Source organism: Scomber japonicus, chromosome 17, assembly GCF_027409825.1.
Source record: "Scomber japonicus isolate fScoJap1 chromosome 17, fScoJap1.pri, whole genome shotgun sequence".
In the NCBI taxonomy this organism is placed as follows: Eukaryota; Metazoa; Chordata; class Actinopteri; order Scombriformes; family Scombridae; genus Scomber; species Scomber japonicus.
Window position 1 is genome coordinate 13837026 of NC_070594.1, and position 18126 is coordinate 13855151.

At 40.7% G+C, this 18126-nt stretch overlaps 1 protein-coding gene across 1 annotated transcript in view; it reads right to left on the minus strand.

Annotated features, from left to right (window-relative positions):
* Positions 1 to 1972: 1972 nt before the first annotated feature.
* Positions 1973 to 18126, minus strand: part of mdga2a (MAM domain containing glycosylphosphatidylinositol anchor 2a) — a 172734-nt gene continuing 156580 nt past the window's right edge. Inside the window, exons 13-18 of the mRNA XM_053336450.1 lie at positions 17475 to 17495; positions 14354 to 14509; positions 10175 to 10336; positions 4464 to 4594; positions 3770 to 3866; positions 1973 to 2061 (exon numbers count right to left, since the gene is read on the minus strand). Coding sequence (XP_053192425.1) covers positions 1973 to 2061; positions 3770 to 3866; positions 4464 to 4594; positions 10175 to 10336; positions 14354 to 14509; positions 17475 to 17495 — 656 coding nt within the window. The remainder of the gene's footprint in view (positions 2062 to 3769; positions 3867 to 4463; positions 4595 to 10174; positions 10337 to 14353; positions 14510 to 17474; positions 17496 to 18126) is intronic.

The following is an 18126-nucleotide window of genomic DNA, read 5'->3' on the forward strand; positions in this document are numbered from 1 at the left end:
GGAGACAACAAGAAGAGAAAGGAAGTTAAGTCATCTTCAACAGAAAATATAAGAAACAAGACACAAGTCCTTAAAACATTTGTCATAACCAACAATGAACGGAATTTTTCATTTTCTTGTTTTCTCTTTTTTACAATACATTTTTTAAAAACCCCGCTGGTTAAGGTTATGGTCTCAGGTAGATCTTCCACAGTCAATCTTCACAGTTTGTGTAAAAGCAGAGAAACATTCTCGCTAGAGTAATAAAATATCATGACTATTATTGTGGTCATTATTATCTTTTATTCTCATATTGTTCCATATAAATGGTGGAGGATAGGGACGAGGTGCATCACCCTATTGAAGAGCCTGCAGTCCCAAAGAAAGTTCCTACTCTCCTCCTCCCTGTACAACGCAATGTTTTATTCAGCAGTTGTTCTTTTCTTTTTGTTAAAAAATGCTTGCCCGCAGGGAGGGAGAATTATGGGAGGAGAGTGGGGCATTCATTCAACAAAGTGTCTTTATCCTTCTGTATGATGTTACTGTCTTTTTGCAAAAAAAAAAAAGAAAAAAAGAAAAAAAAAAAGATCCAGAGCCTCACTTTCACTGTTGCTGCTGTTTTTTGTTTTTGTTTTAAACCCATTCGTTTCCAAACCTGTGCTCAGGTTCAACCAGCTCTGCCTGGTCGGCTGCCCTCACATTGAACTACGCATAGGCATAGGCATAGGCTTAGGCGCATGCACACACACACACACACACACACAGACACACACACACACATACACACACACACACACACACAGACACACACACAGACAGACAGACACACACACACACACAGGCAACTGTCCCATCAGGAGTTAAATCCGGGTGTAGCACAACCCCATACTCCCTCTGAACAAGCATGCCCTCCCGTCAGCACTTGTGGGGCAAAAGAAACATGTAGAAAATAGCCCATCAGAGGAAACATGAACAGAGATGTGTTCGATGTTGATTAACACCCAGACTCACGATTCGGTTTGTAATCTGAAGGCACTTTGTTTCATGGCAGAAAGTAAAGTGGCTTCTGTTCCACAGGCGGACCGCTGACTGAATATTAGAGTCAAGCCTCACTTATTGGACCTGCTCTCTACTCTCTGCCTGTTCCTCACATCCCTTCTCCTCTCTGCTCACCTTCCACCTCTCCCTCTCATTTCAGCTCCTCATCCCACTGCTCGAGCTTCTCTCCGCCCTCAAGTCCGGCTGTCTACACCTTTGCTGATTCTTCTGCGTTTATTGTTCTGCCGCCATACCATCGGTTGGCCACTTGGACTCGTGAGCACAGTGTTAAAAGATACATAGGCAGCTACAGGGGAGTTAGCAGACAGAACTAAATGTTGCCAGAGTCCTTGTTTTTCTACAGTACAGCACCAAGCAGATAAAGAAATGCCAAGGTGTGACGTGAGGCTGGGCTAGAGTGAAAAACAAGTGTCGGTGATTGGCATCTGGTGCAAGAAAATAAAGATAAAGATACACAGAGAAAGGTCTGATTCCATGTAAGCAGGGAAATGTTATTTCCTTTCCTGTTCCTCTTCAGAGTCAGCAGTGTCTATATTCCGCCACCTTCCAAAGATATTTTCGTAACTTCATAAAATTGTTCTTGTGCTTTACAAACTGTCCTGCCTCGACGCTTGTGAACTCTATCGCCAAAGTCCAGGCTGATTCATCGCCCACCTGTCTTTGTGCTCGTAAAGACTTATCAAGTCCTGCACCGAGGAGTGTTGTTCTGTAAAAGAGGTCTCTTTAAAAAATTAGCGCATCTTCTTTATTACTTTTTGTGTAACTTTTTTATCACAATATTTTTTCTCTCATTCGTTAATTTCGGTCCCTCTGCGGTCCATCAGGGGACCCCTGCTGCTTTCAGGATGCATGAATCTTTGGTGATTGGATGCCGAAGGTATAGCTCACAGACGGTGGGTCTGAATTTGCGCCTCTGAGATGACGAAGAGATGGGTCACCTCTGACCTTCCAGGAGGGTCATCACCAAGGTGACGCATAGCAGCCATATATGGGAGGATGTGGAAGGAACCTTGGAGCTGAGATCTAAATAGGAAAACAAACAGATACAATGTGAACTAGTGACATTACATACAGTACTGAACTATCAGTACGTAGTGACACAACAACAGAACCAATAGACATTTAAGGAGCCAAGTGTGTTTAAAGGAACAGTTTGACATTTTGGGAATATTTTGCTTTCTTGCTGGAAATCCGAGATGAATCTCAGAACCACTTTCATATCTGCCTGTTAAATATGAACCTACTGTCAGGAAAAGGTTTGGCTGGTTTAGCTTGGACACAGGGATAAACAGCTAGCTTGATTTCCTGTAAAGCTACACTTCAATTTTTGTATGGACAAAACAAACAGCATAAAGGGCCCCATCTTGCAGTCGGCGCACAGCGGATGGCGGGTGTGGCGCATGTATCTTTGTTAGTTTCCCCTGGCGCAGTTATAATAGCAATCTGCCAAAGTGATAGCGCTCCTTGATATTAAAGGGAATGGGAGATGACACTCTGATTGGTTTACCGCGTGTTACACCCATACACGCCTATGATTAATGAGGGGACTTAAGTCCGACCCTTTTAGACCATGCGCCTGGCGCAATGACCATTTTTCCGCCGTTAAAATAGCAAAAGTGGATTTGAACCTGTCCCAAAGGCACTTGCGCCATGCGCTTCACGCCATGCGCTATAGATTGTTAAAATGGGGCCCAAAATGTTAAATCATGAGCTTCAGAGGAGCTGATTCTTCTTGTTTTCAGTCTTAATGCTAATCTACGCTAGCCATCTTCTGGGTCCAGTTTCATATTTTATGGACATGGAATCAATCTTTTCATCCAACTCGTAGTAAGAAAGTGAACGAGCACATCTTCTACAATGTCAAACTGCTCCTTTAAGGCAGAACTAACCTGTATGAGCGGATCCTGAAACGGCTACTCTGAACCATTCTTCTTGAGTAAAATCATCAGTCAGAAGTCACCTCCCATCAGCCCTCATGAGATATTTCTCATTTTTGCCCTCTTACATCACATAAAGTCATGTAAGATTCATCATGTGAGATTGAATTGCATAATTCATAGCATTACTGTCCTCAGCCTAGGTGACCACTCCTATAACTCCAAATGAATTAATGTTGTGGCTTTGAATCATAATGGAGCCAAATGAAAAATAACTAAGATAATAATAATATATATCTTGCAGTAATAATAATCTTGCAGTAATAAAAAGAATATATGTTGCAGACCAAGATCACAGACTCTGAGTCTCATTCGGACGCCTGGTTATTATCCATCAATGCCATGAAAATGAAAATAGACTGCTCTGATTTATCTATGGACTGTTAAGAGGGATGTCTATCTTTGAGAAGCGTGTGGAAATGATGCCCCTTTGACCATAAATAACAGGAATTAAATCAAAGGAACAGTGTTTGTCTGCCTACCAATATCACCTTGTCAATTGCAGGCCATTTTCTGTCTTGTTTTCTGTTTTTACCTTCTGTTTGTTCCTAAGGCGCAATTACAGTGTTCCACTCAGCCAGCGTTCACCAGCGTAGCACTCAGCTATTGTCCATGCGATTACAACACTGTTGCTATGGCAACCACAGAGTGAGACGGTAGTTCAATACTGGCAGCTGTCTAAGATTAGATCCCCTCTCGTAAATCTCGACTGTGCCCAGTGAGGTAGAGCCGGAGTACTAAACTGGAGTTCAGATAAAGGGGACAGAGGAAGGTGTAAATGCGGTGGTACTTACTGGGTGGTGGGTCTCGACACTCCCCTTCCTCCAGCGTGACGTCATCAATGGCGATGTCTCCCTCGATGCCTGGTCCCCGGATACCTTCGAGTACCACCTAGAGAGTGAAAAACAAAAAACAAGTTTATCCTATTATATATTCAGGCTCGAAGGGAGCACAAAAACAAGAAAATTAGCACGACTGAAAAACAAAATAGAAAAGTACACAATGTAAATTAAGTTAAATTGCCCCTTATGAGAAGCACCAGCAGGTGGCAAGTGAGTGTTTATTTCTGTTTTTAATTTCACAAAATTTTTAAGATAAGAATGCTTGTAGTGGTGGAACAGCTAGAAGTGAGAGTGGGAACAAAAAAAAAAAAAAGACACAGAGACAGCCCAAACTATAATTACTTTCCACAAACTGCAGCCGTAAAAATGATAGAGAATATTGCAGTTCTATATTCGCTACTCACAAAGACTAGGCTTTTTGATGGCAAAGCGTGAGCGATATTGCTTTCTCAATTGCAAAAAATGACTATGGATCCCATCCGTTTCTCCGCTTAATATCAAGGCTTGTGAAGTGCTACATCAATATGCCGCCCCCAAGGAAACTAATACTTCACCATACAAACACAGACAGAGAGGAAAATAGAGGGCAGCAAGGGGAATGCTGCTGCGTATTGAATTGATTACGTTTTGGTTTTTTTGGTCTTACCTGGAAGGATGCTGTTGGGTGGATGCATACTTTGGCCTGCTTCCAGCGGTCACCTTGGTTACCACTTAGCGACCATACAAGACCCTCGGAGGTCGTCTGGCCCTTCTGCTTTAGGAAGGCATTTAGAGTCCCTGCATGAAGGAGAGAGAGGTTAGTGGTTCCCAATTTCAGAGCTGTGGACCAGTACAGAGGCATGATTACTTTTTGGGCAGCAAGGCAAATAAACATGACTGATTTTATATAATTTCATAGGCTATTTTCGTGGGAATTACCTTGAACCTTTTTTTATTCCTCCCAGTTGCCAACAGCACAATAGTAACATTTTACAGAAGTAGGTCTTCGGCACACAAGAACACTTAGTCATCACCATCTTTTAGTCATCAGCAATGCACAAAATCTGTGCAAGCATACCATCCACTGTTGAGAGGTCAATGTATTTCTTTAGGTTTTAATAAGCATCCACAATTCAATACAAACCAAATAAAGTTAAGTTTTGTTTTGTTTTTATACTCGCCCACTCCCTCTCTTGTGGACATTTTATATTCTCTATCTCTCCTTCTGTCATTTTCAAACTTGCATCCATCTTTCTTGTGCTTACAGAATGTTTTAGCAATCAATGCAAGATACCACCCGCCCTTAAACAGTACTTAGGCTTCATAGTGAATTCCAGTTTAATATCGCAGATGAATTTGGGTCTAGACTCTTAAACATTTTAAGCTTAATAGTCATCTCTGTCTCCTGCATTTCAAATTCATGTATTCTTCTGCATTCGAGGCAGAGCCGAGAGGTGGCAAAGGTTAAACTCAGGTCATTTGAATTGATACATTTATTAAGTTGAGGTTCTGCAAGCCAAGATAAATTATTCTCTAGCTCATAATAATCCAAATTAATTAGCACTAATGGGCAAAGTGTGATGAGAATTTTTGGTGAGTGTAAATAATTCCCCTGTGGAGGACAGTTCTCCCTCATTTATCATTACTTTCAAACTATTTCTGCCCACTCCAACTTCCTTTCATCTCACCTGGATTTCCTGTGAAGAAACTACTTGGAATTCACAGCTGAAGCCAACTCTACATTTGAAAATGTAATATGACAGATCCATTTCAACTGAATTCATATAACCCGTACAATAACACAGAAATACTGGCGCTTATTGAGACAGAATAGACTATATACTAGGTCTGAATTGAAGACTCCCCAGACCTCTTGCCTGGCCCTGGGCTTTGATATAAAACTGTCAGATGATGACACAGAGTGCAACTACTTTACCCTCTTCTCCAAACATACCGATTGTGTTTGGGTTTTTTTCTTTTTATTCGTCATGCAGGAAGAGAGAGAGAGAGAAAGCAGCATCTGAAGACCCAAACCGGGTTAACATCAACACCATAGAGAAGCATTCTGCCGGCTCAGTAGGACCACTGCTTTAAAGTCAAATGAATTTCACAAGTATGGAAAGCAGCACCTTAGTGGTGATACGACTGCACTCTTAGCTGTGATGCATCTTTGCCTCAGCAAGGTGCCTCATTACTGTACAGCCCCCTTAGAAAAACCATCTCTATGAGAAAGCTATACTGTATGTCCACGTTCATATTCTCTCATCAGCATGGTATACACTTTCCCTCACGACAGCACAATCTCCCTGGTGAGAGATGAGCTCTTGTACAGAACGTGACCCGCGGCTTCATCTTCCGTTGAAGTGTTTTGGATATAAGAGGATTCTTGCTGAGCAGGCTGGCCTGCATTTCCTTCGCTCATCATGATACAGGTGGTTATGTCAGTGTCATCACATCCTGAGCTATGGCATCTGCTGTATGTTCTTTGGTATCGTCTTTTTAAAATGTATTTATTTTGATTTTTTGAGGAATACCTGTGGAAGACACCTGTGGAATATAAAAAGATCTGAGAAGAGGAAGATGTCAGTGTGTTGAAAAGTGAGAAATAGCTCCTTGAAATGTGGTGGGAGAGAAAAAGAGAGAGAGAGAGAGAGAGAGAGAGAGAGAGAGAGAGAGAGAGAGAGAGAGAGAGAGAGAGAGAGAGAGAGAGAGAGAGAGAGAGAGAGAGAGAGAGAGGGGTGGATTGAGGTGAAGTACCACCCTCCTTGCTAATGAAAGAATGACTCCATTGCTTCTCAGAAGGTCAGGCTTTAAACAGACTTGCTTGGTGTGCTTTGCTAGAGACATAATCCCATAAACAAATGCGACACGGGCTCCAAAGGCAAACTTTGATGTGTGCTTCAGTAATTAGGCATGACCTTGTCTCAGGTATCCCCCCGCTAGCTAACTACGGAGGAGTTTCTTTGAGCCTGTGCCACTGTTTTCATCAGTGCGTAGGCAAGACTCCTTATTGACTGATTCTGGCCTTCAGTGCTGCCTTTCCATAAGTTGACTGTGACTCACCTAAAAAGAGCAGTCCCTAAGAACATCAAACTCTTGGCATTGCACGGCGGAGATGGCTTTGTGACTCACAGCCCTAAATATGAAATGCTTTCAACTATTTAAAGTACGGTGTATGTGAACGTACATTGTTCAGAACATTTGTTATAAGAGTTCACCTTTCTGGTTTCAGAATATCACAAACCAACATTCCTGAGCTAAGGGGCAAGTTTCTCTCATGGCCGTAGAGGCAGAATACTAAATGGAGCGTAGCTATGGAGGATCTGAGCCGGGTTTCAAGTCCTTGACATTTAGCCCATTCATCATAACATGCCACAGTCTGGGCATGGGCTTCACCACAGACGGGGAGGGCAGGGAAGAGAGGGTCTGGCTGGCGATCAATTTGAGCAAATTGGAAATGTCACGGCCTACTCAACCTCGGCAGGGAGCCGGAGGAGCTCTCATCTCCCTGCTGAGTCGCCCTCTATCCTTATATTCTCTCCACCTCCCTCTGCTCCACCTCTCCAGATGTTTGGTCCGGCCCCCCCACCTGGACACTTCCACTCAGCCTGTTTGTGGACAGCTGAACTGTAGCCTGGCTAAGTCTCAGACCTTATGGAGTTTTGCTTGCCAACTTAGTGTTAAAGTGTCACTTCACCCAAATTATATAAAAAAAAATATTTTCCCACTTAACTCTTACCGCGGTATCTATCTGTGCAGATAATTTAATATCTGGGACAGATCGCAAAACTCAAAAAAGAAACTAAATGTCATGATGCATACTGTAGCAATGCTTTCTAATAAAGTAACAAAAGTGTTTTTAGACTACAGTTGAACTGTACCTGAAAAAATACTAATCTTTAGGTCTGTTTATATTAATAATGCAATAGTGCAATGGCCCATTAAATAAACTTCAAAGGGAATTTTTCAAAATGAAACAATATAAGATGCACAAACATTGTTGTTTATAAAGAATATATAAGGTGCCAAACTCAGAAATAGCAAGAAAGAACAAAAAAAAGAGAGCGCATCAGTAAGTGGGTTGGAGTTGGGAGCAGCAGGTCCAGCAGAAGCTGAAAGCGGAGCAGGTGGAGGGCGGAGATGGCGTTGATTCGACTAATGTCTCACTAGAATACTGAGGTAAATGGAGCGAAATACTCGCTGTAAATGTGTCATCAAAAAGAGAGAGAAGAGTGCAGTTGCCAGCCTGTAGTGATTTTACAGTTTATTGAATGTCAAGTTTAACAGGCACAAAAATGAACTCTTTGGTTTATTCACCATCAATGTGCTCTTTTTCTTTTATTGCTGTTTTGGTTTTTTTAAATTCTTTTGCTCACTTTTTGTTGGCTGAAGCCGAATTTATTGAAGTAGTATTTTTAGTTAAGTGGACACTTCTAGGTGCACTCTCTTTGTCTGGTGTCATTTGTGATTTGTCTTTTTAAAACCCTTTAGTTTAGGATTTGAACATTTCCAGCTTTGGCAACTCCTCATGGTAGTATCAAAAAGACAGACACAGACAGCAACGTACGGCAGTCACTGCGCATGTCAGCCTAAAATGCCACACTTGCTTTGCAGGTGAAAGGATCACCAAGAATGGGCTTCAAGTGTGATCTAACAGACTTTGATCACTAATGCCAAACACTTTTAGGACTGCCAAGATCACAGAGTCACTTGGCTTTCTTAAGGCGCAAATGTCAAAGATGATGATCCCTACCACAAGACACGTATGTTTGCTATGCGAGGTGCCTTTGATTGATTCAAATGGGAGATATCTGGTGGCTTGGGGAATAATATAATATAATGATGCAGTGATATGAGACACATTGGTGCTAGTGAGTTTGTCTTGTTGCTACTGTGTCATTATAGGACCCATACTGCATGGTTACAACTGTAGAGGCCAATGTGAGAGCTGCAGTGGTAGAGAGGCACTTAAATGGCTTAAACTGGACCATTAATATCTGGTGATCGATGCACTGATGTCAGACCAGACTGGAATTTCAAAACCTTTGGCTTAGGGCCATATGTGGGATCACCTGAAATGCTGACATGGTCTTGGAAGACTTGCCGACATATTTTATAACAGGAGACAAATTAAATAGGTTTTAATTATCTCTTATTTCCTACATGATACATGAGCACCTCATTCTGTTAAAGCTAATAAAAACTGTTATAGACATTTTAATTTAGATTTGTTCTTTCTTTCTTTTCTTGTGGAAAATGCATTGATTCTAACATTAATGTTTTGTTTGTCTGAGTGCACAATATCATCTTGACAAACTACTCTCATGCCGTGGCAGCATCCAGCCCCCAAGACACCAAAATGACCTTCCAACCCCAGCCAGGGGTGCCCTTCACTTGCCTCATGAACCTGTGCAGTAGCTAATGATACAAGGTGAAGCTTAGACACAGAAATCACCACTAGATTCCTTCAACACTGTTTTTGTGCTGGATATCCAATCTTGCCCACCACTCCCAAATGCCCACACAAACACACAGCATTCAGAGCAGGAGTGCTTGTGGTCTTCTGATTGGGTCCCTGGTGACGGAAGCCTAAGAGTCAGACACAGGCAACAGAGTGCTCCTTCAATGGCTCTGCTATCTTCAAATGGTCCACACAAGCCTGTTATCTACATTTAGAGAGGAATGTACGAGCTAATGCCCACAATTTCTGTACACACCTCTAAAGACGTTTGTTGGAAAAACGAGATACCTTTTGCTAGAAACATCTAACGGCAGCACTCACAAAATTTCAGCAAGAAAGCACAAAATTCCCTTCTTCACTTGCCACAGGGACGAACTCTCTGGAAATGATTGAAATTTCATTGCTTACAGCAAAAAGTGCTGCCATTTTCCCTTTTTTTGCTTCCTCAAAGCTACTACATTGTTTCCTGTCTCACAAACAAATGCTCGTTCACAAGAGAGAACAGAAAACCCCGCTGTGAAACACATAGGTGGGGGACAGCAATTTCAAGAATATCATCTCTCAATTTATGTCTCAAAGCCACTGTGATGTCCAACAGATGCTTGATTTGGTAAATACAATTTGTTGTGGTGTTTCCTCACTGACTGTGTTTTGTTACACACAGATAGAATAGATTTCCTTCATTTAGCAGCAATTTGACTTTGGTTGCTTCTTAAAAAAACAAAAGCACAGAACAATGACAGATTCTTCCAAAAATTTGTGATAGTTGTATTCTTCCTCCATCACCTATTAAACAATGAGTATAAATCAACACAATCTTTTCCACGATGGACATATGGTGGATGACTTCTGAGAGCAACATAGAGGATTGTTATTAGAAACTAAGGACAATGAAGCGTATGAGTACTGTATCTTACCTATGTGTTTTCCATACATGTGGTAGAAGAAGCCAAAGCAGTAGGCAGGTGGGTTGGTGATACCGTACGGGTTTTTAGGTGCTACGTTGAAAAACGGACTTACAAGCCGTGCCTGGTCCCCTTCCTTCCGTGGTCTTGATGTCTCAATGTACATGTAGAAACCTTGAAGCATAGAGACACAAGAAACACACACACACACATATATGAATATATATGTATATATAGACACACATACAAAGACAAATATACATACAGACATGTAGGCTGTTGCAGATAAGATTTACTAGCAAGCAAAAGTAATGAAGTATTTAGATTCTTCATAGCTGCAACTTACAATCTACATTTTAAAGGAAGAACAGCATTAAAGGAAGATTCTGACTTATTACAACTTGGCTTGTTATGTACATTGGTTCTGCTAACATTGTACTCAACAAGTTGTTAGCTGGTATCTGGGAACCAGATCAATACATCAATACAATAAAGTCCAATGGGGCATGAAACTCAGGTGGTCAGATAATCTGACATGTGATATAAAGCCAGTATAACCAGATTATCCACTTTGAAGGCAAAACAGAGGGGAGTGTACCCTGAATTGGTAATAATCCCTGATTACAAATTGGCTGCACGTAGGTGTGGCACATTAAGAGTAAGTTAAACTGACAGTTCGGAAGATATTTTTTCTCTTTGCCTTTGTTTTCTCTTCCAAAGAAGTTCAGCTCGCCTGGGGGTTTGTTTAAAACCTGTTTGATTGTCTGACTGCTCTTGTTCTTCCACTGTTGCCAGCTGTCAGCAGTAAACTGGTGAGTACAATGCTATTATGTTAGAAATGATCACCAAAACTACAAAAATGAGTTTTCCTTTAAAGTAATTACCCAACAAATACGGTATTTACAGTGAACAGTGTATTATTCGAATATACGTTGTGAATATCCTCAGGACACACGACAAAGTCATTGTGTCTCACTGGGAAATGGAACAAAGAGTGGGTGCACACTTTGAAAAGTAAAAAAGCTTTTGGCAGTGTTCAAAATCCCACAACAACTACTTTCTGACTGCCTGCTGATACACCAACAAATTATTTGTCACTGTAAACACTCGGAAAAAGCGAGACATCCTTGGTCAAGCTCAGCTGCCTTTTCCAGCCAGTCTGTGGCAGCATGATGGGAATGAAACCTTCCATATCACAGATAAAGAGCAGAGCTTTCTACAAAGAACAGTTCTCCTTTTACTAATACCAGTAACCTGGGGCAAATCGAGATGATAACAATGGGTTACATTTACGGTCCCTTGGCCTGACAGTCATGGACAGCAGCAGTGACGGCAGTGAGTCAAACAGCTAACCAATTGTGTCAGAACCACATAATCTGAAGCCAATCTCTGTTTTGCTACAGGCACAAGAAAGATAGCTGGTGAACTGCTCCATGCCCCTCCAGCCAAAAATCAAATAGAATATCTCCCTTAGTTGAATCTCATATCAGATAATTATATGCAAAGAGGAATGGGGCTGGTAATGAAATGCCGGACATTTTGAAACCATTAGGTGATTAAAGCCAATGCATTATTTACTGCTTCAGCTGCTGCTGGTGCCACAGCACCTAAATGGGCACTTACATTCTATCACAGATAACTTCCATCACAAGATTCATATGAAATCCTTTGCTAGATTCCTACAAATCCAATTTTGTTAATTATTTATTCATCATACTCCTGAATATTGAATGCCTGCACATGTAACGAACATATTGAATACTAAATACTATGCACATGTCTCGGGATTCAGGTACCCATGGAAACAGCAACAGAGACTCAGTTTTAAGATTATCTTAACAATAATGATCAAGGCTGCTCATTGTTGGATTGTGCTGCAGCAAGAAATTGGTGACACAATGAGTACAGCTGAAAGCATCTATTATGCAGTGAGGAAGACTTGAATCAACTTATTTCAATGATCCAAAATGAGTGGCACATTTAGTGTCACGTTTAGTATATAAAAGTTAAACATAATCAAATTGCTTATTCTATATCTTTCAATGTCATTTGGCAATAACGTTATAATTACACTGTGTTCCTGTGTACTGAGGGAATTTATGTATTCATGCATGGTTACATGGGAAATAACAGAGTGGTGTCCATTTAAATGTGTGTATTCAACCAATGTATTTCCAATCCAATGAGCAGGTGCAATATTTTCAGAGCCATACTGACAGCTGGCAGAAATAATCCCTTACACTTACATTTTTTGTCCTATTGGCGCATAATTTTGCATTATGATTGTTCAGCTATAGATAAATCCCCAACTGAGAAACGTAATTTTTTAATTTGCTCACTGGTTTGTAAATTATTTGATATCTCTACTATCTATTACATCAGTGCATTTTCTAAACCTATATGTTCTTATTCAGTGTCTTGGGAGCTGAAGCCCATTGTATCTCAAACATGTGTTAACAAGACAGACAGAGACAAGTCTAACTCTTAGGTGAAAACATACTGTACAGACTTGCACTATGGGTAACTTATAGTTTTAAATGTTATTACAGCTCTCATGGCCTACACATGAATGCTCTACTGTAAACACAAACTGTGACTGATATTTATTAAGGCATGATTTAGACATGCAGCTTCTGTATATCAAGATTCAAGTTTCTGTATTTGCATACATGAACATGAAATGCTGTTCCTCCCAGTTTAAACCAGTGCAAAAGAAAAATAGACAATATACTCGAATAATACAGCTGCAAGAGGAAATTTGCTGGTTCAAGCCTTTTCATGCTCAGCGGAAGGAAGCAGCTCAATTGGCCAAAATTAAAGCCGTGAGCAGCAAAGTCAATTCAGCTCGTTTGATTCTGTTCAAAGAAGGAGCGAGACCAATCACACACCTTTTTCATCATTACAATGAATACAGGAAAAAGCATAAATTCAAGAAAGATTTCCATCCAGTAAATAACAACTCATCTTGACTACCTTAAAGTAAATGCATTGGGGAGCTCATTGATGACTTTTAGTGGAGAAAAATAATCAAAAACAAGAACAATAGTGTTTTACTTGTATGGGGTTTGAACCTTAAATACATAAATATGAAAAGATAAACTAGAAGACTCACTGAAAAGTAGTAAAAATGTATAAAAAATAAGTAAATGAAAATGGTCGTAAAACCATGTTTTGAAATGCATTTAAGGCATTTTAATTGTCCATCTTACTTGTCCAGTATAAGGGCATGTAAGTAGGGGGAGTGGGCGTGCTTGCGGGGGGCACAATATGTTCATGATTCTGACTGCCTGGGGGAAGAGGCTGTTTCTCATCCTACTCAGATTTTGATGCTCCTATATCTCCTCCCAGATGGCAGGAGGGAAAACAGGTTGTAGGACGAGTGATGGGGGTCTCTGGTGATGCTAGAAACTCTGCCAACACAGCGTTGGTAGTAAGACTCCAGCAGGGAGGAGAGAGGGGAGCCAGTGATCTTTCCTGCTGTCTTTACTAAGTACTGGGAGAGGCTGCCACAAACATTGGTTGTGCTGCCACTTTATGGCAAAGCAAATGTCATAATTAATAGATGAAACAATCACTGAACTGATCACCCATCTAAAGATTCAATCAACAGACCATTTGCTACCTGATTCCTACTGTACTTTCTATTCTAGCACAGTACATAATGCAGTCTACAATGTTAACAGAGGCAGATTTACTCTTCAAAATTAATGGTCATTTTTTAAAACAATATGTTGTTGACTTAAGGCAAAGTTTAAAATATGTTCAAATATATTTATATTTCACTTTTACAAAAAGAAAAGGCACTAACTGACAATATTTTGGAAAGTTTGGCTGAATTTGGAGTGGAAACTTCCTGAACACCAACAAAGAGCGGCACCCATTAACATTACCCTGAAATCCAATTTATTAGCATCTAGGACCAATTGGGAAATACTACACATTGTTTGTTCCAGTCCTGAACAATTCTTTTTCTAACATTAACAACTGAATAACCCCGCAAAACTATTTAATTAGCTAATGATAATCTACTCGACCTAGGTTGCTTCTGTGGGTACTCAAATAGTTAGCCAAAAATACTAACATTTGCAGCAGACAAACAGTGTTTAAACCAAAAGTTCAACAGGTCTGCCGTCTACAGTATGATTGGAAAATTATTCTTTGGAGGAGGAACTTAACAAATGTACTACTTACCCTGCTTGGAACCACTGCGGTCACCACTGGGCCCGGTGTTTGGTGTATACTTGGTGTCACGGGTAGCAGCACTGTGCCGCGTCCAATCGAAATCATCGTTCTTGTCCTGGGTGAACATGCAGATGGGCTCCTCCTCAAAGCTGCAGTGGAACTCTCCTGGTGACAAAAGAGTGAGAAGTTACACTGACTAGAAGTATGTACTACAGTATGTGTGAAGTGTGACACTATCTGTATATTTATGAGGTTTCCTGGAGCGCGTATGTGTGGGTGTCTCAGGGGAATATACAGCAGGAAAGTCTTAATTACACCATATGATCTGGTAAACATCATTTCTCAATTAGGATGTGACCTCTCTCCCTGACAGCGACATGCACTTAGGTTTTATTCTGAAGGGAAGTCTCTGCAGAGAACGTGCAGCACCCTCAAAACCTCCAACAGCAGTGTGTGCAAGTGTATCACAACTTGATATTTAGAGGCTATACCATGACAGCCCCCTACTGAATCATGATGGATAGCGTTCAATAAAAGCCAAAACACACACACATACTGCCTCAGTAAATAATATTCAACTGAATACACATTTTTGTTTGAAATGGGTTGGAAAATCATGTTTTTTAAAGGTATTCATAGTTTTTCTAGATCAAAAAAGGTCCTATTTGTTGAACTGCTAATGATTTTGAATACCTCATTTTTTTCATGATTAAAAGGAAAAAAAAAGGTGATTGTCCTTGAATATGTTGTAGAAGGACTCCATGTAATCAGTTTTTAAAATTGACACCGCCTCCCTCCTCCTCTATCACACTCTATCTTCTCTGTAGTGGGTATGCAGGTGGATATACTGGCTCTCCCTCTCTCCTTTCTCCCCCCCTCCTCCTCCTTTCTACTCTGTTGCTCCCCACGCCCCTTTGACTGCAATTTTTAAACTAGTGGAGTGTGCAGAGAGGGAATGAAACTGTGGATTTTGCCAATGCTGCCTTGTGGTTGTATCCCTCTGCCAACCAGTCAAATTTCAGTTTACATCCATGTCTGTCCAGACTCATATAATATTTGTAATAAAGACTTTGAGGGAAATTAATATAAAGTATTAAGTGTATTTTTCTTGTATGTGTTCACATATTTGGCCAATAAAGGTGAGTCTTGTAGTGATGACAAAATACGTTGCTTAAGATATGGATGTTGTCTAAAAGGTTTTCAGTTTCAAGGTGGACACCAAATATTAGTGTCGCCAATTCAGTATTCCACCACTTGTGAAATCTGGTCACAATCTCTCCTTCTGTTCCTGAGTTATGGTCAGAAAAGTGTTTTTGCATAACATCATTTGGAATGAAACTTTGTCATAATTAACATATGATTTCTTGTGTTGTGGACCAAAACACATTTGTGAGGTTATAGTGACCTTGAGCTTTGACCACCAAGTTTGCGGTAGATGTAATGAAGTTCCCCCCAGGTGTTTCTGAGATATCGCATTCATGAGAATGGGATGGAAGGTCACAGTGATTTTGACCTTTGACCACCAAAATCTACTCGGTCCATCCCTGAATCAAAATGGACGTTTTTGCCAAATTTGAAGAAATCCCCTCAAGGCATTCCTGAGATATTGTTTTCAGGAGAGAACGGGACAGTCATGAGGTCAAAGTGGCCTTGACACCTGACAACCAAAATTTAATCAGTTCATCCTTGAGCCCAAAGGGATGTTAGTGCCACATTTGAAGAAACTCCCTCAAGGTATTCTTGAGATATCATCTTCACAAGAATGAGACGGATGGATGGATGGATGGACAACCCGAAAACATAATGCCTCTGGCCACAGCTATCGCTTGCGTGGAAGCATAAAAAAAGAGGAATTGTTACTCTAGCATGGGGTTATGATCGGTCACATGTAGGGGAATGTCCAACATTGTATATACTAATGAATAGTTGGAAAACACATGCGTGGGGAACTAACCCACTCAGTTTAATGAAGGGGTAGTGGCAGGATCAACAGTGTCAAAACCTCCATTTAATCTATGTAACAAACAAAGCAAAACACCTAACTAGAGGACATGCTGCTACTGAACAGTGTCCTCAAAGAGATAGTAAAAAAGACCATTTAAATTCAGGATGCAGGCATGTGTTCTGATAAATATTCATTGATTTATTAAAACGTAGCTGGGAGCAGTTTGGAGTGGTGACCTTGAGTGGAGCAGAATCTGCAGCTTTTACTCAGGTAATGGAGGTAACAGACTGAGGTAGAGTGTGGGTGGACGGACAGAGGGAAGGAAGCAAGCAGTGATGCTGCGAGGCAGAGAGAGGGATGGAAAGTGAGAGCAAAAAAAGAAAGAAAGTGGTGGAGTGGGAGAATGAAGAAGGGGCCGGGTTGTAGGCCCTCTTGACTTTTTTCCTCATAGGCATGTAGATTTAAATGGAGGTCTAGCTACTGATGCTAGACACTAATGCCCCCATCCACTGTGAGCTAAACTAAATGTTTTCTATTTCTGAGCCCGAGAGAGATAGGAGGATTTGGAAGAAGGCAGAAGAAGGGGGAGGAAGAGGAGGTGTGCAGGTAAGATAGTTTCCTTCAGGGATTTGGATAATGATGTTGGTGATTAGGATGTTTGTTATTATGTTGGCAATGTTTGTGTGAACACCCACCAAAATATATATCGATATGAATAAATAAGCCACAATACACAACAGCACACTGCAGCACAGCTAACAATGATTAAGTGTGGATTCTCAAGGCGTGAATAATATGAATTAAAAAGTTTCGACACTGAAATGTGTCATAAATGGGACTAAACACTTAAGTACGTAAACACACAGGGCACAAATGCATGCATACATAATTCTCACAAAACACCTGATGTGATGGAAACGCATTAACCAAAATGGACAATCTCATGCAGAGATTTAAAGCTCTCAATGTGTCAGCATTCCTAAAAGGAAGTCAAATTCATCATACTTCATTTAGTACTACTTAAGAATACTTAGACGGATCTTCTGGCACAGTGTGACACGTTGAGAGTCAAATCTCTACAGGATGTAGTTACTTTGAGTCTCCCCACTGTTTTCACAGACTGTGATTTGACAGGAGGAGCGCTTTCTCTGATGAGACATGCTAAGTGGGATGCACATTACTTACTCAGGTGAGGGTTGATGGGAGCTGTGAAAGAGAAAGGCCAGGGACAGTCATTAGTACAGAATATCATGGTCATATGTCATTACGTGCAGCACTTATTAAAAGGAAACATGCACAGAGGCATACGCCACTGTGTGAGCACTCAAACTGTCTCGCAGCAACAGTTTAGTTGTTTCGTGTGCACTACTACAGGTTATACAGAATAGTCTACCACACATGCTTGTATATTTGTAGTAGCTGTTGTTATTCACCTTTCATCTTGATGTCATTTACTGTTTAGGTACAGAGCTAATAAAGCCACTTGTATAAAGATGTGTTTTATTTGGAATTCTAATATATTAAAACAAAATGAAAGAGGCCTGTGGGAAGGCTGGAAATATTGTCCTGTGATATTAAAACCCATATTTGAGTGGGTGTGCTACATCTTAGAGATAAAAATAAAAATAGTAAACACATAGTAAAACAGGTGACTACACTGGTACTGACTGTATAAAGATTACGAGCAGAGAGCGAGAGAGCTCCAGGATGTGAAGTGGAAGGTGACAGCAGTTGTTCTCTACAAAATGTAAAAGACAAAGGGATTAGGAATACCAGCCAGACCACATTAATAAGCTTATAGCGCAACTGCTTATCATTATTGCCATTTACTGGCATT